We start from the raw sequence: 23824 nt of genomic DNA on the forward strand, positions 1-23824 counted from the left end.
TCTCACTGGGCATCCTTCTTAAATAGGGTGGCCATAAGGAAAGCTGGAACATCTGGCTCACTGCCACACCTCAAGTCAGGAGTCCTGCTGCAGGCAGGCAGGCGCACAGGTGCAGTCTAGCCAGGAGGCAGAGCTGCCTGGTGCACCATGCCTTTCCACCGCCCCACCACACTGTGCCCTGCAACCCTGCCATTCTGGGATGCTAGTTTAATTTTCGTCAACTGACCAGGACCAGCCTTTGAAATCCAGGACTGCCCTGGGCAAACTGGGACACATGGTCACCCTATTCTTAAAGCAAGATACCATGTTACTTAGAACCAAAGTAGTTCAAAGATAAACAGCCAACATGCTTAGCCATCTTTCCTTGTAGCTTCCCATTCTTTGGAAGCCAGAGACCCCCAGGACAGACCTAGGCAGGGTGTAGAGGGTAAAACTACACCCCCCCCCTTCAGCTGTGAGACCTATGCACAGCTAGCTCTTCAAGCTCACCGCCTCGTCAGCATAGCTCCTGGCTGGAGCCACTCTTTTGGCACAACTTTGGAAGCCAAAGGGTAATCACCAGTGTCAGTGCTCCCTCCCTGGTCTGGCCCCCAACCAAATTTGTCAGCAGGGGAAAAGACAGGGGAAAAGGGAGGAAAGCAGCAGTAGCATTTAACCCTGGGGAACCAAAACAGTGGCTTAGGCCAGGAGCTCCACTGACAAACTGATTAGCACAGAAAGCTCACTGGGCATGTGCTGCCCAGCTGAAGGGAGTGTGGCCACGTCCCCTCCTTGGTTCGCCCCAACTGCTTTCAGACTTTCTCATAAGACCCTTCTCTACCTTTTTTCTGTACCCCTCACCAAGAATAACACAAGCACAACTGTCTTTCCAAACTCTTCAAAGACTCCTTTTAACAATGTATCCTCTTGGGACTCAGTTCCCAGCCTTGATAAAACAGCTGTTCAACTGGAGGTTGGAAATTGGTGGTTGCCCTGGAATTTTCCACAAATTCTGGTTGGGTGGTTGCTTATCCAAAGTCAAAATTGTTGCTTGCTTTCTTGTTTTTCCACCTTTCCGCTATTCAATTAGGCCAAGAACTTCACAGAGGGAAGTCAAGTAACCCTGTAGAACTAGACAGCGATTTTGCAACAATGATCAGATCATGTACAATATTAATAAAACTTATTAATTCAAGCAGTTCCACATTGACTGAAATTGTAACATGAAAACTGTATGGGATTTTAAGGTCTTCAGTAAATGCTCTCTTTGTACTGTGCTTGCACAGCACCCAACACACTTGGGCCCTGAGCCATGGCTAGGACCCAAAGTGTTACTGTACTACAAGTATTTGTCAGCATCAGTCCGGAAGTACAACACTGACTGACAACTGGTAAGAGGAAAAACAAGATTCAATTTTAATAGGGAAAAATATAGTGCTTTATTTTCTTTATCTACAAAGTCAAATGGTTTCATAGTTGGTAGGGTTGGAAGGGACCTGAGCAGATCATCAAGTCCAACCTCCTGCCATGGACAGAAAAGAGTGCTAGGATCAAATGACCCTAGCAAGGTGATTATTTAGCCTTCTTTTGAAGACCCCCCTCTCCCCCCAGCGCCCAAGGTAGAAGCAAGCACCACCTCCCTTGGAAGTTGGTTCCAGATCCCAGCCGCCCTGACTGTGAAGTAGCGCCTCCTGACCCTACTCTCAATCAACTTGTGGCTGTTATTCCTAGTTACTCCTGGTAGTGCTCAGGGGAACAGGGCCTTTCCCGTTCCCCACTGGTCCCCACTGGTAAGTTTATAGATGGCCACCAGACCCCCTCTCAGCCTTCTCTTGTGAAGGCTGAACAGGTTCAGGTCCCGTAGCCTCTCCCCATAGGGCCTGCCCTGCTGCCCCCTGATCATGCAAGTGGCCCTCCTCTGGACCCTCTCCATGCTGTCCATATCCCTCTTGAAGTGCAGCACCCAGAACCAGACACAGTACTCCAACTGTGGCCTGACCAATGCCGCATAGAGGGAGAGGATCACCTCCTTGGACCTGCTTGTGATGCATCTGTGGATGCATGACAAGGTGTGATGAGCCCTACTGATCATGCCCCAATGTTGGCGGATCATGTTCATCTTGGAATCAATGACGACTCCAAAATCCCTTTCTGCCTCAGTGCTGATGAGAAGGAAGTTCCCCAGCCTGTAGGTATGGTGCTGGTTCTCTTCCCCTAGGTGCATCACCTTGCACTTGTCAGTATTGAATCCCATCCTATTCTCATCTGCCCACCCCTGTAACCTGTCCAGATCTAGTTGTAGCTTGTCCCTCCCTTCTAGTGTGCTCACTTCTCCCCACATCTTAGTGTCATCTGCGAATTTGAACAAAATGCTTTTCGCCCTCTTGTCCAAATCGCTGATGAAGATGTTGAACAGTGCGGGCCAGAGGACCGAGCCCTGGGGGACCACATCCCTCCAGGTCGAAAACGACCCATTTACTACCGCTCTCTGTGTGCGGCCCTGTAGCCAATTTACCACCCATCTGACTGTGTAGGCATCCAATAGTTGTGATTAAGAAACAAGGAGAAATAGATTTTTCCTGGTGATGGGAAGATGAAGGAATGAGGAGAAAGGGGAGGGGAATTAAATCCTTTCTAGTAGCATGGAGCAGAAGGACAGGACACAGCAAGAAAGAAAAAAGAGGAACAGAGCAAGGAGAGGTTTTCTCAGCCCCAACTGCAACAATTGAAGGGGCAGGTTTTTATTTTGGGTCTACAAATTGTTCTTATATCATCTTTGAAGGGAGAGAGAGAGAACTTTGTAAAATTTGCTAATTAACAACAAAAAATAGACGGACTTTTTTGGGTTTAAGAGATGCTATGTTTAGATGGCAACTTCAGTGGTGCCAGGATTTTATCAAGAGGTCTCTAACCAGATAATAGATTTTCAGTTTAGAGATAGTCATTGCTCTTACAACATTTAGGAAACATTATGTGTATCAAAAATAATTCATTTTCATGGATTCAATCGACCTCCAACTGAAATCCATGGGAGTCTTTCTATCAGCTTCCATGATTATTGGATCATCTCACATGAAGCAAGGTACAGTAGCTTAGAGGAAGGCAGGATCTCATTCTCAGATTTCTTTTAGTATCACCAAAACTAAACTCTTGCTGCTGCTGTGTGCTAACAGAATCAATCAGATCAATCATAGCTCAGGGTCACCTGCTGTGCAGGGTTGCATGCAAGACTTGTCTAAACATGTAAAGTCAGTGAAAGATTACCTACCTATGTGCATCTATGGCCCTCACACAACCACTGTAGCTGAGCAGTCAAAGAACACTAGCAGGAGGCAGAGACAAAATTACTTTCCAACACCTGTAGTTCCTGAGTTGTTACTGCACATGAAGACTACACTCACCTTCATCTCTTCTTACAAATTCTCATACTTGGATTTAGTCAGGGAGCCAAGACAGCTGGGGCCACACAGCCCTTTTACCATATTTGGCTGCTGCCCATTTGCTATTGAAAATGAAGGGGGAGTCATGCCAAAGACAGCCAAACTGCAGGGTGAGGGGAGCAGTGTTCAAAACATAAGAATATGAAGCAGCTACTTTACAATATAAACTTTACAGATGGGCAGCAGCAGCAAAACATGACAAAACTGATAAACTAAAATGAAGCACCAGTGACCAGGTAGGCTGCAAATTTACCTCAAGTCTCTTGAGCTAAGTACAGACGTTCAAAAAGCCCAAGGCAGAATCACTCCAATCTACGCAGGTTTCTCTAAGATGCAGAGATTGGACGGAAGCCATGCGCTGCAGGGAGCCGGCAGATGCCTGCACTTGCCAAGGCCAGAGGCGGGAGGCACTCCCTGATTTGCTGTCAGGCACATGCCCCCAAACTCCATTGTCCGTGTGGACCCTTCCCTGCGTCCAGCCCAGCACTTCCAGGAGCGCCCCAGTGGCAGCAGTGGGGGCATGCCATGGTGACCCTCTCTGGGACTCTCCTGGAAGCTTAGGGCTGGGCATACAGGGGGGTCTGTGGTGATAACTGGGGACTGGAGGCATGTGCCTGATAGCTAATCAGGGATGGCCCAGCTCCACTGAAGGAAGGATTGGGAATGAGCCTTCCTTCTATGGACCGCTCATGTCCTTGCTGCCTGGCACAAGCTTCCAGAGCTGCCCAGCACATCTTGCCAGAGCTTGGCACCAACAGCTGCCAGCAAGACACAACAGGAAGCCTGGGAGGCTTGCACTGGGCAGCTGGGTCTGATCCTTCCCTCCTGTGGAGCACTCGTGTCCCTGTTGCCTAATGTACGCCTCCCAGGCTGCCTGGCGTATCTTGCCAGAGTTCAGCACCAGTGGCAACTGGCAAAATGCGCTGGTCAAACCAAGAGGCTTGCACTAGGCAGCAGGGCCCAATCCTTGCTTATATGGAGTGCTCATGTCCCCGGTGCCCACTGCAAGTCCCTCCTTTCCCCCACCTGCCTGTGTCTGTGCTGGCTCAAGAGTGACAGTCCAGAGCACCCAGCAAATGCTGGTTTGTCTCTCTGTGAGGGAGGGCTAGTGGGGGGAAGCCCAAAGGCCCCTGGGATGCTGGCAAACAGTGATCTTGAGTCAGAAGGTGATCTGTACTGAAGTTCAATAAGCTGATTTAACTTAAATTGGTTAAGCTGACACTACATCAATCCAGGTCTATCTTAGACTGGGATCTGCCATTTTTAAGCCAGGCTATGTTCTCTAAACTTCTATTAAGTATGGACCAATGGTTTTTAACATTTTTTCATTCACCCGTAAAAGATTACGAGTGGAGACGTGGAAACGTTGAATGGAGGTGCAGACCCCTTTGAATTGTAAGTGTGGGTATTCACATACCTTTGAATGATCATTATCACTTTTTACAGACCCCGTAGACAGTCTGTGCACCCCTAGGGGTCCTTGGACCACATGTTGAAAACCACTGGTATAGACTGGTTTCCAGCAGCCTAAAGCAGAAAGAGTGTAATGTATGTTCTTGGAGTTGACTGGGATCTGGAATATACCCCAAAATGCTGAAGGAAATACCTGATGGTAGCACACTTGCAATTCTCCCTTGGAATTTCAGTACGCGTTGGATCAACAAAGGTACAGTAGCTGAAAGGAAAGCAGGTTCTCATACCTCAGCCTTCTGCTACAGCCTTGCAAAAGTCTAGAACTGTCATTTTTCTCATTTCCCTCCTCTCTCTGTGACCTTCCCAACTCCCTTCTCATCTTGTCCTTCCTGGAACATTAGTAGTATATCCTTGCACTAATGAAGTGCAGTCTTCATTGCACTTGGAAAGGCTGTGGAAGATAACAGCTGTGTCCTGGGTACAGACAGGTGTAACAATTGTGTTGCTATCAAGGGATAATGTAAGCAATATCAGGTGTTACACTGTAGCTTTTCATAGATTTCATAGTTTTCATAGACATTAGGGCTGGAAGGGACCTCGGGAGATCATCGAGTCCAGCCCCCTGCCCAAAGGGCAGGAAGTCAGCTGGGGTCATAGGATCCCAGCAAGATAAGCATCCAATTTACTCTTGTGTACAATTTATATCTTTGTGATTCTGTATGGATACAGAAGTTCAGCAGAAGTATTCCAACTTTAACTCTTGTGTCAGAGTTAGGGCTATTTAGCTTACTTCACTTCTATGGGATTAGGCAAATCTAAAGTTACAGTATAACAGCAGCTGTGTGCTTCCAAACAACAGCCCCTCTTTCCCTCTCTTTAGAGTGGCTGAAATATACATTTGTCCATACACTGTTCTTTGGGTTCCCCATTCAAATATGCCCAGAGATCACTGTATAACTGAAGAAACACTCTCTAGAAATATATGCTGTTCAAAAGTAGAGAGAAGAAATGTGCTAATCACAGACAGGACAGGATTGAATGGCTTAACTTTCTGTTCACCTCTTACTCTCAACAAACCAGAAGTTCCACTGAAATTGGGTAGCAGGGAAAGGAAAAAAAAGTGTTTTCCAAACCCAATGCATCCTATCAAAGAGTGTAACATTACTGAGGGTTACTAACCAGCTGAAAATGACTGATCTTAATTGATCAATCAACACTTCCTAATGTGTGCTGAATACATCAGTCATCATCAACAGACCAAACTGCTGATTGAAGCTTATATATATTCATGAAAGCATATATGCATTTCGTCTAACATAAGAAAGGACATTGATATAGTAATAAAATGCACATCCGATACTAGTACCCTTCAAGCAGCAATGGGAACAAATTGAGACGTCAGAAATGCAAGTATTTTCATATTTCAGATTTATTTCAAGCATTGTTGCTTAATAGATACAGTTTATACATTTTTGCACTATATATAAACAATGGAACACTTTCCAAATTATTCCTAGATAAAATATATTACTGGCTCAAAATGTTAATCTGACAATAGTTTCTACAAGTTACATTTTGTTGAGCATCAATTCAGATCACAGAAAAGACAACAAAATGCTTTGGCAAGGAATCTTTCAGCAGAAATGTTGTTAAAACTATTTTGAATACAGGTATTCTAATTCAAATTTTACTGCAACATCAGTCAAATGGAGAACATGTTTGTACATAGTTATACTGCTTCATTGGAATATAATTCAGAGAAACAGAGATCTTAATTTTTCAAAGTGTGTGGTCCAACATTTGAATCTTTGCCAGTCAAAGAAACTGCCTGCTGCTTTTCAACACACAATGGTGTAGCAAGTTTTTGAAACCTCTAACTGCACTACAGCGATGGTCACTGTTAAAACAAAGTTCCTGGCAAGCCCTCGGCCTGTGCAAGGCTGGAAGGACTGCCAAAGGTATCAATACAAAGGAAAATATGTTCACTGAATTGCACACATTGAGCTTCTAGGAGGGTTAACAGTTCTTGTCACAGGCTCCTGACTGTAGTTGACAATATCTGCCTTCACCACCCGCTGTCATAAAAGAGAACACAATGATTATCAAGATATGAGAAGCAAACTGTGTTTGAAGTGCTGCTAAAACACTGAACATAGCAATTTCCTTAATGAATGTCTCCTTTCCTAGAAGACAGATAATTTACCAACATGTATGTTAGTACTAACAAAGAATAAATCAGTGAAACAGACATATTGTGTAGTATTCTTTCCCTGGTTTCATGCATCAAGACTTGTTAGGGGCTAATTATTATAAATACCAATTGCACAGATAGGCAAAATGCTTAAAGACCAAAATGAAGGAATATAAACACTAAATGTGCACAAATTGCATCTCCCCATATGACGTACTGCAAACACGTGTTTGTTACACTGTTTATTTGAGGCTCAAAGATACTTCTGTTCTATTTAGGAAACTTGTGATTATAGAATGTGTTACTGGCTGACAGCCCCGTCACAATATCTTTGCAAAAATAAATTCTATACAGAATAGATTCTATATTTGTACATTAAAATATACTTAAATTGTACCTGAAACAGTAACCTTTGAGCAGCATCCCATTCTAACTGGTCTGTGATATTTCTTGATATTGCTATTGACTGCTATTTTAGCCAGTTAGAACACATATGCAAAGATGTGTTCAAAGATTTTCAAAGTTTGGTAGCAAAGGGAGACCACTTATTTCCATATCTGGAACCATTCAGTGACCAAATGAGCCAACTATGTACTATTTTGACTACCCAGCTTTTAAATGTCTTGTCAAAACATTTATATGCAATATTATATTATTAATATGGGTGTAGAGACAGAGCAGTTAAGCCAAGGGTGGGCAAAATATGGCCTGCAGGCTAGATCCAGTCCACCAAGGAATTTTAATCTGGCCCAGGTATGGGGGCAGCCCTGGCTATGGCATGTGCATTTGGTTCCACTGTCCCTGGGCACACTGTGGGGTTGGGCCAGCCTGGTAGCCAGACTCACTTCCTCACACTGCCCGCATCAGCAGCTTCCTCCAGCTGCCACTGTCAGTCTCTGCCACTCCCACAGGACCTGGCCCTGCTCTCCAGGCACCCTGGCCCATCTCCCCTGCACCCATTGCTGGGGGCACTGGACAGAGTGGGTGGGAAGAGTCTTCAGGGAGACCAGCCCGGGACCTATGTGGGCAAAGTGTGCTCGGCTGGACAGAGAGGCTGGAGCTGTGCGCAGGTGAGGAGTGGTGTTTGGGAACAGGAAGAGTGGGTGAGACCAGGGTTGGGATCAGGATCGTGGGGCCATGACAGCATGGGGCCAAAGCCTAGGGCTGAGCTGGCACCTGCAATGGGTGCCATTTCTACAAGCAGGGACATAAAGGGAATAGATTGTGGCTCTGCTCCAGGCCCTGGTCCCACCTCGTCGCTGTCCCATGATCTTGATCCCATCCCTGGCCCTGCTGCAGCCCGTCCATCCCACTCCTGGATGTCACTCCCCATCTGCCCGTGGCCCTCACCCAAATGAGCAAGCCCTGCCTGTGTCGATCTCCATGGAGATCCCAGGATTGCCAGGTGATGATAGCATGGGGTTGGGCTCTGGGGCAGAGCCACCTGGCGTTTTGGTGAGCTGCTGCAGGATTGGGGAAGATGTGGGGGTGGTGCTGACCTGGCTCATGACAGTTCACCAAAACTCCCCAAGTGGCTCTCTAGCCCAAATAACTATCCACCCCGGTAAGCCATCTTGCTACAGTTCTGGATGCATAAATTCAAGACCAGCTCTTAACTCATCAAATAGGCTGTCCCTAATTGACCCAACTGTAAATGGCAGTTTGTCATTCAAGCTAAGACAGAAAGAAAGCTAATGATAATAGGTACACCACTCCCTTGCATGCTGTGATAACCCAACAGCCCATTCAGTCAGGTGGACTTTTAACATTCAGCGTTGGAAATTCACTTTTTGTAACAGTTCTGAATTGATATGTAACATACTATTATAATATTTATGAAATGTACTATGCATTTAGAGTGATATTCAGTGTCATAATCACTACATCATAGGAAAGCAATGTAACTTTAAAAAATGCATTTTTTTTTTACCGTAATACTTGGACTACTGTACTGAACAGACTTTACTTTGACAGTTGGTAGTGTTCTGTTGGTAATCTTCATGATACTTCACTATTTCTGCCCTGACAACATGCTGTCAACCACGAATCAGTATAACAGACAGAAAGCAAGGAGAATGAGAAACAAAAGAAAAGGAGAAAATGAAAAGACATCAATAGTTGAAAAAGAAGGAATGACCAGTGATACCACAAAAGCAAACCAGTTGAACAAGAAGTATGTTTCTAGGCCCCCCTGCTAAAGAGAAATATATGTAGTAGATAGTTACATAGCTGGAGTCAAGAGTTGGTTCTTAGCTTTATCAATTATTAGTTTTCTAAAAACCAATGTGAAACTAATCAACAAGAGGTACGAATAAAAATGTATGAAATAGTAGTAGTGGCAGGATGAAAAAGAAAGAACTAAAAAGGAGAAAAAGATGACAAACTTTCTTTCTTTCAGTGTTTGTAGATCTGTCTTCTCTCTATCCACAATTGTACTAAAGCCACCCATGGATCATGCTCACTATATAATTACTGTAGTATCATTATTGGTCCAAAATAATAAAGTTAACACAAGCCTCATATCTAGGTGCTCTGAGTTTGTATGTTTGTTTTGCATGCAAAATTTTCTTAGTCATTTGTAAATCCTGAAGAGGTGTTTTTTCAGTGAAATGACTGGCACTTATACTTTGCAAAAGGAGACTCAGAAAAAGCATATTTGAATTTTATGGTAAACATCTAATGACATGAAATACATATTAAGCAACTGCCTTGAAAATTCTTTGCCAAATATTTACCTTTAATAAAAACAAAACCAAAAATCATCTCAACTTCCATTTTATAAAAATCAATAAAATATTTCAGAATAATATACAATGTTTTTGCTAAAGGGATAAAAATAATGTAAATATGTTCAAAAAACCCAGAAAGGCAATACCAAAGAAAAAATTTGCTTTGGAAATTGTATGGACGAAATCCACTACATTTCTTATATAATTCTTATCATTATATTATTTCTTTTTTAAATTCAAAATATTTTCCAGTTACAAATGATATACAGTTGAGGGGGATAAAAACATACATGCATACATACATACATACATATGAAACACTATTTAATATAGGTGGTAAGTATATACAAACACTGCTGGCTGAAGATAACCTTTGTAAATAAAGATTATATGTTATACAAGCAATAGTAATTGAACTGGGAGGTACAAGATCTAGATTTATTACCTGGTGATGTACTCTGCTAAAGGTTTAATTGATCAACTTCATATTATCTTATCTGGTAGACAACAGTCATGATTTAGTAAACTTCAGACCCAATGTTATCAAGGGAAAGGTTGCCAAATCCCATGTAAAGCACTGTAGGGGTTCAGCATTAAACAGTGTTATCTGACCTCACCAGACTTAATTTCTTCATACCAACATCCACGCTAAAGCCAAGGATAAGAAACCTTGCAATCAATAAGCAATTAATTGTTCCCCCAAATGTTGGTTTAAATCCCATCATGTAAACACAGCTAGGTTAGTGACCCATGTTTAAGTCACTTTGTGGCAGGAGACTGACTAACATAAATGACTTGGATTGTCTAAAAGAATTTCAGTAAAGGAAGGAGAAAAACACCACTGCAATAATTTTACTACTAGATTCACTCCTTTTGCATAAACATCATCCATTTTGATAATACCACTATCAAATCTGATAATAAGCTTCTGCCAAGTAGCAGAGCCTCAAGTTTCCTTATTTAGTACAGGTGCTCTGAATTCCACAACTTATTTAATTGCCAAACACTATATTGTACAGGACTGACACTAGCTCGAATTTGCTCAATTGGCATTTAATTAAAGTGAAAAATGTATATCCCTTATAAAAATGCTAACCCTTGCCAATGCCAAGAAACAAATTGTACCCCATGCAGTTTTTATACTACAATTGCAAGTAAAAAAAATTAAAAGAAAAACATTTTATTAGTTAAAGAGCCATTTCCTACATTTCAAAGGACCCTTGTGATTTAAATGAGTGAAAAATTAGAGGGCTGAAAATAAGTTAAAAAAAAATGAAGTGTTCTTGTTTTGGAATTTCACCTTAAAACATACTCTTTTCCAATCACATGCAGGTATCTTCAGGGTTAGATAAGGAGGCAGTTTTGGTGCAAGAACAGACTTCAGAACAGATTAAATTAATAGAAATTTTGCTCTTGGCTTTAATGTGGCCAAGAACAACTGCCCTCATCACAAGTGTTTTTGCAGAATCACCAACCCTAAGTGTTCAAGAATTTAAAAGTCTGAACTAAATAATTCATTTGGGATTGTTGTTGTTTATCCTCTAACTTCACTCAAGTCACATTTCCCAGGTTTTCTTTGCAAGCAAAAGGTTTAAATATCCTTTTAAATGAAAGCTGTGATTCTCACGTATAAAATGAGGAGAGTTGAAAACAGTTTGTGTAAAAGATACCAATATTCACAATACTAAGTAACTAGCAATCTTGAAGAGATATGTTAATAGAACGCGTTTCCAATTACACTATTTCTCATGATACTATTTTGGTGTGAGTTCCTCACACAGATTTTTCACATTTGGGGTTTATGTGACCTCTATTATTGGATCTTAAAGTTATTACACAGACTAGACATAGTACATTTAAAAAATATCTGCTTTCTTCTGAGAGACAGAAAGATACTAAAACAGCTGTTCTACTCTCCTGCTTTTAACAACAGGACTCAGTAAGCATCCTTATGTATGTATGCAAGGAACTATGCCTTGTGGGTACTCCTTGGTGGAGAAAGGCTAAGGGACCTCACCCTCACAGAAATACACCCTTGCTGAGGCTTTAGGCAGTCAGTAGCAGTTTTTATCTGTTGCTCTTTGGCAGAAGCTACAATCATCAAGGCATTGACCGTCTGGACTTGGTCTGGCCACCTCGGGGGGAGGGGGGTGCTGTTCAAATTGGGGGTGGGGCAAACTGGAAATGTCGGTGGCAAAGCCAGAAGTGCCACTGGCGCTTCTCTTGGTGCCTCCACGTTCTCAGGAAGGGCACTGGCCGTTGCCCCCCACTCCCTGGCTGGCGAAGGCCAATTTCAGCGTGGGGCACATGCCCCCCCCCCCCTTTTCTGGCGCAAACACAACTTCCTGTCAATGGGTAGTTGTGTTGAGACTAGGCAGATGGGCTAGGGACAGACATTACACATTAACCAGTTTAACTGATCAGAAACTGGTTTAACCCTGTAACAGAACAGATATTCAGGGCACATAAACCAGTTTGAATATGGCTGAAACTGGTTTGAGATAAACCTGGCTGAAGGTACTAGCAGACTTAACTGATTTGGGGCAAATTGCTTTATGCGATGTCTGTCCCAGACCTATTCCTGGTTTAACTTAAATCAGAGCCCCCCCCAGTTGTCCACCTGCTGGAAGCTGCATCGATGCCACAGCCCTGGGGAAGGTTGGGAGGGGTGGAACGATAACAGCTGAAAGTTTCTCAACCCTAGCACAGCTCCTCTGTTCAGCCCCAGCATGAGTATGGGCACAAGGAAAGTCCTCCATTTCCATGGGTCAGTTGCAGTGGCCTTGTGAGCCATATGTTACTGCTCTCTGCCTCACATGTATTTTCACAAGCAGTGCCATGAAATAAGGCATGTAGTAACTGAAGAACTGTGACGCAGTGAGTATTAAGTGACTTGTTTGGTTTTGGACAAGAAATTTGAGATATACAAAACAAATCTCACTTCTCCCAAGTCCTTGACCCAATCTATAGTCACAACATCTTTCTTTCTTGGAAGAGCCTAGTCTCATCTCTAGTTCCAGACAAGGCTGAAAGGGGATCTGGTGGCCATTTACAAACTCACTGGGGGGGGGGACCAGTGGAAACTGGGGGAGGCTCTGTTCCCTCAGGCACCACCAGGCGTTACTAGGAATAACGGCCACAAATTGTTAGAGAGAAGGTTCAGTCTGGACATCAGGAGGCATTATTTTACAGTTAGGGCTGCCAGGCTCTGGAATGGGCTCCCAAGGGAGGCGGTGCTCTCTCCTACCTTGGAGGTCTTCAAGAGGAGGCAGGATAGATATTTGGCTGGGGTTTTATGACCCCAGCACTTGTTCCTGCCCAGAACAGGGGGTCAGACCTGATGATCTGTTTAGGTCTCTTCCGACCCTTAGCACTATGAAACTATGCTTCTGGAAGATGCTGGCTCTCAACCAATATTAGTGGTCATTTTCCATTGTGTAACTAGGACAATTACAATTTTCCCTCTTACAAAATGTGTTTCTGATCTTTTTTTTTGAGGATTTGAGAATGTTCTTTTTGACACTAAAAATGAAGATCTGAGACCAGGGCAGAGTCCCAATAACATTAGAGAGACAAATGCCAAGAGAATTTGAAAATAACTGATTTTCAATGTAATAAACTATCTCCACACATTCTGCAATGAAAGAAAATAGGAAGTGTCTTAATGAAAAATACCAGAAGGATACTGTACTAATATTTTCTACTTGCATGCATAATACAAATTCAGTTTTTAATGGATCTTCTGCTTGGCTTTTTCAGTGTGTATTGTAAACTATATTTTGCCTTTCCACTAGTTAAAATAAAATTTTCTAGCTAACCTCTTCAACATAAATTTTATATGCTGCTTTACAGAAACCCTTATTTTATATTATATATTTATTATGTATTTTAGTAAACTAAAGAGCAAGCTATACATAAATAGGTTTCACTTAAATTTGGGGCTTATTTGGATTACTGCTATACATTAATCCCAATCAACCATCCAGAATTTTAAACAGTTGGCATAGGTTTATTTTGGTATTACAATAACACTTAAAAAACATGCATTACTGTTCCAAAGTCATGATATTGTAAAGGTTACCTGTGTATTACAACCCTTATTTTTAAGAATTTATGAAAGCAGTTGTGTAAAAGCTTTTTGGATTTCACATGCAAGCCCTTCTGAATATACAACCTGAACTGAAAATGTTTAAACACCTGAATTTGAAAAACCAGAGTATTTTACTTAGAAGATTGACTTTTTAAATATTGCTGGTGCTTCTAAACAGTTTTCATTCATTAGTGTGAAGTATATACTTACACTAACCTAGGGTATATATAGATATGCACACATGTATGTTCCAATTTATATGTTATAGCTAAATTTAATTCCAAAGAAAGATAAAGGTCTTCAATTAATTTTCCCCTAATTTATCATGGCACAAATTCTGCAATTTTACCTTTTCTAATTATGGAATTATGGGGAATAAATACACAGGAAAGGTTGTAAAAACACACAACTGAATCAAATTTTGATGAAACATGAAATTTAGCTCACTTTGAAGGAAAATTTATTATTTGCTTGCATTTAGACTGTTTTAACAGTAAGCAAAACATCTATGAAAAAGCAATATATCAGGACAATCACCTGTGATTGTTCCATTTCTGCTTTGTTTAATTTGATGCCAAGGATTTCAGCAGCAATTCTTTGAAAGCACAGAAAGACCTACAAAAAAAAATCAATTTAAATAATTAAAAACAGACATGCTCAAAGTAGTTTTTAATACAGCAAGCCTTTCCCGAACTGTAAACAACATGTAAATATGTAAAAATTGGCCTGTGCGAAACTAATCTGAAAATAACTTCATCTGGTAAATGAATAAGGTTATTCACAAAAGTTCACTTGAAGTATATTTTACCAGAGCATTGTACCACCGAGACAAGTTTCTGAACTACAGGACAACAGGTTTTAGCATCTACATTTTGCAAGCACTAATGCATATGAGTAGTCAACATTTAAAGACAAGCATAAGCCAAAACATTTGGAAGACTGCGTCTTAAATTCAAAGAGGCTTTTAAGAAATGCCATTATCTGGTTAACAAACGCCTGGTTAAGAAGCATCCAGGGTATGGGGTATCTAGTTTCTGAATCAGAACTGGGGCAGTAAACAAAAACAGGTAATACAGAAATAAAACCCCTGTAACAAAGAACAAAAGTTTGCCTTCTAGTCAGATATTTGGGCTGAGTCCACATTATGCACAGAACTAGTTAGAATATAACAAACAATAGCATCCATATTAGCCATGCTGAGCCAGTTCAAGAAACTTTGCATATCTGCACAGTATTCATACCAACAGAGCACATCTACATGACATGTTGACTCCAAAACAGACTAATTAGCTCCACATTAAAACATCAGCATCTCCATGTGCAGCTCTATTAGGCCAGAGTAAACTAATTAACTTCATCAAAGGATAGTACTCCCAAATATAAGTACTATCCTGCAGCAAAGTACTTTAATCTGCCTCAATGCATGTGTAGACAGTGACCAGGCTGGCTGGGGCACAAGGGCGCTACAGTGCAGAGACTGCCTACCAGCTAGCCCCATACTGTAGCACCTTTGTGCTCAGGCCAGCCCCTCTGCTGCATGTTTTGTTGGGAGGGAGCAGCCCCAGGCTGGCAGACTGACATCAAGTCCCTTGCCAGGTGGGGCTGTGCCACCCCAGCTCAATGTACTGCGATCCCAGGCACACGTGTAAATGCTGCACCCAGAAGATAAACTGGCACGAACAGCACTGCAGTTTATTCAGGTGCATTAATTGCATGTGTAGATGCGCCCACAGTGGCCTAAACTACACCCCCTCTGAAGATCTACCCACAGCTCCAATACAGATCCCTAAATAATTGGGTTTTGGGAGACATCAGGCCAAAGGAGTCCATTTTGCAACACAGAGGATGAGACTTACATTCTTCCAATCTATTCAGCTTTGGTAAGGCCTCACTTTGAACAGCGTGTCTACTTTTGGGTACCATCCTTGAAGAAACATGTGGACAAATTGAAAAGAGTCCAGAGGAGAGGAATAAAAAGGATTAGAGAGCTAGAAAATATGATAAATATAAGGAAATATTGAAAGAGCTGTGATTACTAACTCTGTGGAAGAGAAGACTAAGGAAGGAGTTGATAACAAGTTAACAGCCTTCATAAACAAAAAGGTTTGTTATAAAGAGGTTGATGATCAATTATTCTCCATGTCCACTCAGGACAGGTAAAATAATGAAGGGGCTTAAACTGCAACAAGGAAAATTTAGGTTAGGTAACAGGAAGAACAGTCTAACTAGAAGGGTGGTTAAACACTGGAAGAGATTAGGTAGTAAGGTTGCAGAATCTTTTTAACTAAAAGTTTAAGTGCAGGTTAGACAAGCATTTGTCTGGGATAGTTTAGACAAAGATGATCCTGCCTTCAGCAGTATACTGGAATAGATGACCTCCTGAGATACCTTCCAGCCCTTTATGTTATGATTTAATCATATACTGTTGGGCAGTAACAAGAATACGTATTACAATATTTCAGTTGCTCTACACTGACCCAAAGAGTCAAAGCCAATTAGTTCAGTTTTAACCATACATAAAACTTTGACCAGATGATCTACTGATGTTCTTCAAGCCCTGCTTTCCTGTGATTCTATGGTGCATTACCGGACCCTACCAAAAGAATTAGTTGTTTCAGACAGTCTGTAGTTGCACTAACCCTAAGATGTTTAAAACTGACCTAGTCTAGCTTAGATACATTCACTAGGAAGAAGAGTTAGGAGCGGAGTGAAAGCTTTAATACTGTCACTTAAGAGCAGATACTTGCACATACACCAGGGTAATGTATTCTTTTATGTTCAAGTTTTCTTACATGTTTGAGATGTCAATTAAAATGCATAATTAACTCTTATAATTCATAGATCAGTGACAAGTATACAGGTTCTTTCAAAAATGTTTAACAATATCATTTTTTTAAACTTTTAATTTGCTCATCACTGATATAGTGCATCACATCAACTTCAAAAGGAATCATTACCTATCTGAAAAAGAATGAATTATAGCATGGGTATACCACATAGAATATGACCAAGGATCTACACACAAAAAGCTTCATGTTTCAGACATTTTTTAAACATGTTTGGGCAAAGAGTCCATAGTTTATTTTTTATATACATATTAAAAAATGTCTGAAACATGAAGCTTTTTTGTGTGTAGATGTGACCAGGGTCTATGGCCAAATATAAAACCCTTGATAACTTGCATTATAATAAGAACACTGACAGACATCACATAATATCATTTATAAACCTTTTAAATTAATTTATGGCATCCGTTCATCAGCAAGTGGTAGTGGATATGAAATTAATAGTGGCATATTATTTTATGCCCTCTGGACAAGTATTTTAAAACATACATGACAAACTATTTTTTGTTATTCAATCATATAGATAGATACAAAATTATCACTAAATTAGTAAATTTTGTATTGCATTTAGTGTAAATGTGACGTTTATTTAAATGTTTTTAATGCCCACTGACAAAGTTTTGTCACAAAAGCACGTAAATTTACTTTGCCTACTGTAGTCAATGAAACCAGAATGTATTTCTGTATCACTCAACCAGCCATACTTCCATTATGATTTATTTACTGAAAATGTGCTTTGCATCAAGACCTGAAGATCAGTAAGTTCAACTTTAAATGGACCACCAGGGGGAGCATGCCTCTTTGCTGGGGACCCTCTACTGAAAATTCAGAAAATGTGACCTCAAGCCTATTTACTTAGAGACTAATCAGCAGAGAGAAATCAGTTGGTTTACAGAGGAAGAGAGACAGCATAAAAGGGAGCCAGATCTTAAACTCTTTACAGATTAAAGTCAATAACTTATTTCAAACTACATGAGATTTCACAGTAATTAACAGAACAGTTTTAATATATTATATATTACACCAGAAAAAATCTAGGCATGTGTGGACTTCAGTAACTGAAATTCATTAATGACCTGATATTTGGAGACGGTAAAACTACTACATCATACCCTATAATTTAAAAAAATTATACTTGTCTTACTTACAGAATCGCCTGTCTTGGCTGACACAAAATGGCTACTGAAACCATTTTCCTGGCAAAATCGTTGCTGTTTGTCAGCTTTCACTGTTCGCATATGCTCCAAATCAACTGTAAGAAGGTTCAAAGAAATGGAGAAATTACTATAATGGATCCCATTAAAATTTAGATACCTGTCTAAACAGCTATTCATTTAAAATGCTTACAATAGATACAATATTTACTTTCACACAAATATATGAATGACAACCTTGAGCTTTTATAATTACCTGCTAAATGAGAAATAACCCATTATATAAAATGTGTTTTTATGCACCCAACATAAATTACAACAAACACTGATCTGTCAAATGCAATAAATGCAACTGAAAAATTAAGACTCTGTTCCACTACAGATACACATGTGCACCTCTGACTGACTCTCTAGGAGCCATATGGGGGAGACTGAGGGCAGAACCAAGCTCCAACGTTCTGCTTGCAAAAACTTGCACTTGGAAGATTCTAATATTATTCAAATGCCGCTACAAAATAAAAGTAAGAACCTACAGAATGTCTGCCTCTATGTATTTTTTCCAAGTTAAAAAAAGAATGTTTTAAAGAATTTTAATACAGAACAGTGCAGCAAAAGTATCCATTACATTAAAACAACCACTAGAATTGCACTAAATCAATACTGACATTCCATTATTTGCAATCAGATTTTTCAGTTCCACAAAGCTAAATTTCATAAAAAGTGTTATTAAAAATGTAAAATGCATATTTTTAGAGCAAGATGCATTACTTTCATTTTTACCATTTTATGCCCATTAGAAATCAGGCAAAGGTTTTAAACAATATGTTTCATTGAAAAGCGCTCATTGCTTAAAACACAACATGGAACTCAAGTCTTGTACAGGTTTTATTGTGTACATTCCAATTTCTCCAAATCTGATCCTAAGGTAACTGGAAGCTATATTGAACAGTTTCTCTTTTTATTGCATTACAGTGCCTATAAGGGTGTTGACTCAATGCCGTCAAATTATAAGGCAAATATATTCACAAGGATTTAAGGACAACTAGGCTCTTTGAGTCAATACAGGAAAAAAAAACTTAAACTGATTTCCTGAGGAAGGGACCCAACTGACTTGTAAAAACCTGTAAATTTGCAAATCTAGTAAGTCTGCATAATAGTGTCATTTGATTATCAGCTGAAAAAATGTTCTCATACTACATAAAAGGCTTTATTTAAAAATGATATTGGAGGTCTTTAATTTGTAGGCTCTGGAGATTTTCTCTAGGAGATTTTTGGTCTAACAGGGGATTCCTATACACCATTTATACTGCTTACCTTGGTTAATGTGGAGCTTTTTGCCACATGTTGCTGTTCCTTACACATCAGTGAGGCCTTGTTTACAAGAACAGGCCTAAAATCGTCCAGCTACCACAGGCATTAATTTGTGGAAGACTAAAATACTACGCTATTAACACTAATGTTTATAGTACTGCTTTTTCATAATATTGAAGCTAGAATACTTATTTAACAAAAATAATAGGAACAAATACAGTTACTAAGCTCCAGCTTAATTCAATGACCATTTAAAAAAAAAACCAGACAGTTAATGTAGCAGTTACTTGATTTTTTGCTCTTGAAAATAACATCTATTACAAGGAGTGGTCTGAGCCAAGTTGTCTTTTAAGCAGAAAACACAGAATACTTTCTATGTTAAATTATTTTTAGTCTTCACATATTAGGTTTAATGTGAGGCTGGAAAAAAACAACATGCTGGAGAACTGTTTGAGGGGAAGAATTATTTTTTTATTCAACATTAATGGGACAAGCTTTAGAAGGGCCTCAAACCCAGACTCTAATTTTATTTTATTATATTTCTTTAAATTTATTAAAAGTGCATATCCAAACTCTTGACACCTGTACAAATAATGAATGCACAAGTAAAAAAACTTTTTTAGAGCAAAGGACACTACTGCTGATGCCATTTAACATAACAGCTCTCCTAACAGAACAATATGCCAACATTATAGTAAAGATTCCTTCCGCCAGCAACAATACCCAACAACTGACACCAGGACACCTTTGACCTCGCTCCCAGAAAAACACACCAGGGAATACAGGAACATTCCAACATGCTTAGAATAAAGAAAAGAATTCCAAAATCCAGAGGCCTTCCCAAAAAATACCTGGTAGGTACCCTTTATCCATTTTAAACTAGGAAACAATCAGTTCAAGCAGTTCCACTAACCATATGGTATTATGATATTATCCAGGAGATATAATCACAGAAAGTTAGGGTTGGAAGGGACGCCGGGAGGCCATCTGGCCCAAGCCCCTGCTCAAAGCAGGACTATCCTCAACTAGATCATTTCAGCCAGGGCTCTGTCAAGCCAGGCCATAAAAAACTGCAAGAAGGGAGATTCCACCACCTCTCTGGGTAACCTGTTGCAGTGTTTCACCACTCTCCTAGTGAGAGAGTTTTTTCCTAATATCCAATCTAAACTTCCCTTGCTGCAACTTGAGACCATTACTCCATGTTCCTTCAGGTAAGCCACGGCCAACATCATTCATGCCACAATTCAGCATTGGTTTTCACTTATGGCATGTACAGACATTTGCTCTCACAGGATAAACTCTTCTGGGAGTGATTTCATTCCTAGTTATTCAGGAGAAACTGTATGTCTGTTTAAGTCCTTAGTTTCAGCAAGGAATTTAAGCTGCTGGGTAAGGGCTTAAAGGACCTGACCCATAACGTTTTTTAAGAGATGAGTAACTTAAGTACACATATAGTTCTACTTCACCAACACCTTAAATTCCCTGTTGAAAGCTTGAGAAAGTCAATAAAACCTTAGAGAAAGAGGTACATAACCCAGTTATGATCTAACATAAGACCTGCATAATGTGGAGATTTAGATACTAAGCACCTCTAACCCTAACACAAAACAATGAGCAAATATAATCTGTGTCACAGTTTAGTAAAATCTGTGCAGAAGGTGAAGAAGGTATGGAAATGGGTAAAAGAAACAATGGGATTCACCTGCAAGACTGTAACAGAAAGAACAAACTGGAAAGCAGTGCCTGTAGGGAGATGAGTAATAGGACAACCTGAGCAACAGTTAAGGCAATGCAAGTAATTTAGCTACAACAACTTTACTTCTTCCATTTTTCACTATGTAACAGGACTATTATTATTCTTTTTTTTTTAAAGTCCTTTAGCAGACACTGTCTCATTTCTTATGCAAAATCCAGAAATGAAGATGCATTAGAGATTCCAATATTTTCAAAGCAGGATATCCAGTAATAAGTTTAGTATACTTCATCATTTCCTGAGCACATATTTAAACATTTCTACATTTGACTGTTGTGCCAGAAGCCTGGAAAACCAAAATCATGCTATTGCAAATCTTTATCTCCCTCATACATCAAGGGTGCTTGTTGTATTTTCCATTTGCCTTGCAAGTGAAAAACTGTTGAGAAAGCTGTCAGCAATATGGATAAGTGTACTATAGCAATGCTGATCTTGCCATTGGATATACATTCAAAGCTATTTTGTAGTATCAAATATTCAAAAAAGGCCATACATTCTGATGTTTAGGAACCCTCAATAAACCCCAATTAAGAACAGATTATCCTTGTATATCAGATCTACAAGTCTTCATCCATCTCTGTTTCTCTCTGGCACTGAAATTTTTTGTATATTTCATGAACCTATCATCCACCAATGTGAAGATTAAATGAATCCAGGCAGCAAAAAAACCTAGAAAGTGCAAGCAATGAAAAAAAGTTAGTGCAGAGCAGGCAGGGAAAATGGACATCATTTTATTTGTTTCATTCAAAGTGAACAGTTATTCTAAGAAAAGAACAGATTCTTAAAACTATAAAATGTTAATTTCAAAATAATTCATTCAATTATATATTTCACTCTGATCATTAGACCTTAGGCAGGATGAATTATTTCTTCATATTCTGTCGCAGCCTATGCCTATCAGTTAAAAATATATGGATGAAATGACTGTTCCATTAAAAAAAATACAAATGACATAAAATTACTTCAAGTGCTTTGATTCCATAAACAAGCTGAGAATTTATGACAGTCATTGACTTCTACAGAAATTAGACATCACTAATTCACTGTACAGACCGTTTCCAGTCATTGTGGTCCAGCGTAGAAACCAAAATAACAGTCAATAATGCAAATCACTTCATCTGCATGAAGGCACTCCTGAATAATAACAACATAAAAGCTGCAAAATTCTGAAACAGCAATTTCTAGGGTGCCAACTTTGACTGAATCAACTGGCAACTTTAGTTATTGTACAATGGGAGAATGAAGAAGGAACAAGCCCATTTAAACATGGAATAAAGTACTTACATTTAAGTGTGTTTTAAATGTTGTCATTAAAAACAGATACTCACGAAGTTGCTGATTAACAAGATGGGAGAAAAAGCCTCAGCCATATTAAAACACATTACTCCAAAGTCCCAGCTGTTTCCTAATTTAGGGAGTACCTAGATTAAAATAAAGTTGCATGCCCCTACATAGCATAGAGATAGGCCAATTAATTAAAATACTTTCTTAAAATAAAAAACAGTGGAAATGATGCTCACAGCACCACTTTTATGCTTTTTTACTGCACCAGCACCACACTGCCTACCAAAAATCTATCTGATTTCAATTGTCAGCTTTCTGAAAACTGTACAGTATTTTTGTTGTGTGTGTTCAGTGTCCAGGACAATAGGGTCATCACCCGTTGCTTGGGGCCTTAGATGCAACAGCAATACAAGTTAACAAAAATGATAAAAATGCCAAAAGATGGACAAATTAGAACGGATGGTCATTCCACATTTCCAGTTGCTGTATGAAACACAATATGGCAAAAACCATAGTGGCTCACTAGGTGCTGGTAAGTAGGGCTCACTTCCTTGCCTTGCCCACACTGGGCGCCTGGGCATGCAGGTGGCTGGGATGGTGGAAGTGGGGGAACCAGAGGTTTAAAGACTCCTTCCCCTCTTCAGCACATAAACACCTGGTTCAAGGTTGCACATTAGATGCCTTTGTCCACATGAGAGCTAGAGCATCTACTCCACGACAGACTGGTCTTTGGGGGGCACCAGATCCCCAACGGAGGGGGGGGAAGGTCCCCCCAGCAGTTGATCGTCAACCCAGCAGCAAAACCAGAAACCACTTCTGTTTTTGCAGCTGGGTTTCCAGGAGGTGCACATGCACCCGTGTGCACCCCCTACGCATCACGAATGGTCTAGTCTCTTCCTAAGGGTAGATGACAAACTGAGCAGTGGTGGTGATCATTATCCACCTGTTGCATAATCTCTTTGTGGTTAGAGCATTCACCCAGAAAGTGAAAGATCTGGAGTAAAATCCCTCCACTTGAGATACAAAGTCTTATTTCCTACATCCTGGAAGAGTACCCTAAACGTTATGCTAGACAAAAGGCAAAGGCAGCTTCCTCCTGAAGCTGGGTCAAATGGTCAGAAAAGGAAATACTAACAACAGGGAATAACTGATTAATTATGAATTTCCAATACTTTCTTAATTCAGAATCACCCCTCTGAATTACCAATACCACTTCCTGCAAGAGTCATATTCTCTTTGGAAATTTACTGAGAAAGTTTTGAATTGGACTGATGCTGCTTATCTTCTTATAGTGCTTAGAAGACTTAGATCACCTCTACGAAGTGCATGTAAAAGAGGAACTGTATCTAGCGAGTGAGCCACACAATCGTACCACCTGCCACCCTACATGTGCGTAGCAGGAGGCGTGATTGTGGGATCGTACATTAGATCCAATCGCACCATATTGCTAGCAAAGGGGGATCCCAGTCCTGGGCTCTCCCTGCACTGGCAACAAGCAGATGAAAAAACACACAATGGGTAATGAAGACCTGTCAATAGTAGAAATCAACCTACTGATGCTATGATAGGCTGGAGACAAGCCATGAAGGCTTCAGAAGGAAACATAACTGGCTAGTGCTTGATGCAATAAAGGG

The 23824-nt window shown here is 40.2% G+C and overlaps 1 protein-coding gene across 3 annotated transcripts in view; it reads right to left on the bottom strand.

Annotated features, from left to right (window-relative positions):
* Positions 1 to 6243: 6243 nt before the first annotated feature.
* RAB28 (RAB28, member RAS oncogene family) overlaps positions 6244 to 23824 on the bottom strand; it is a 101626-nt gene continuing 84045 nt past the window's right edge. For 2 of the 3 annotated variants that reach the window (XM_019553269.1, XM_019553270.1), the window contains exons 5-7: positions 17837 to 17940; positions 14380 to 14457; positions 6244 to 6907 (exon numbers count right to left, since the gene is read on the bottom strand). In XM_019553269.1, the coding sequence (XP_019408814.1) occupies positions 6815 to 6907; positions 14380 to 14457; positions 17837 to 17940 (275 nt within the window). In that variant the 3' untranslated portion in view covers positions 6244 to 6814. Of the gene's footprint in view, positions 6908 to 8319; positions 9057 to 14379; positions 14458 to 17836; positions 17941 to 23824 lie in introns of those variants that run through there. The other variant, XM_019553271.1, reaches the window with a different exon arrangement.

The sequence above is a fragment of the Crocodylus porosus genome, unplaced genomic scaffold (assembly GCF_001723895.1).
Source record: "Crocodylus porosus isolate Cpor-Errol unplaced genomic scaffold, CroPor_comp1, whole genome shotgun sequence".
NCBI lineage: Eukaryota > Metazoa > Chordata > Crocodylia > Crocodylidae > Crocodylus > Crocodylus porosus.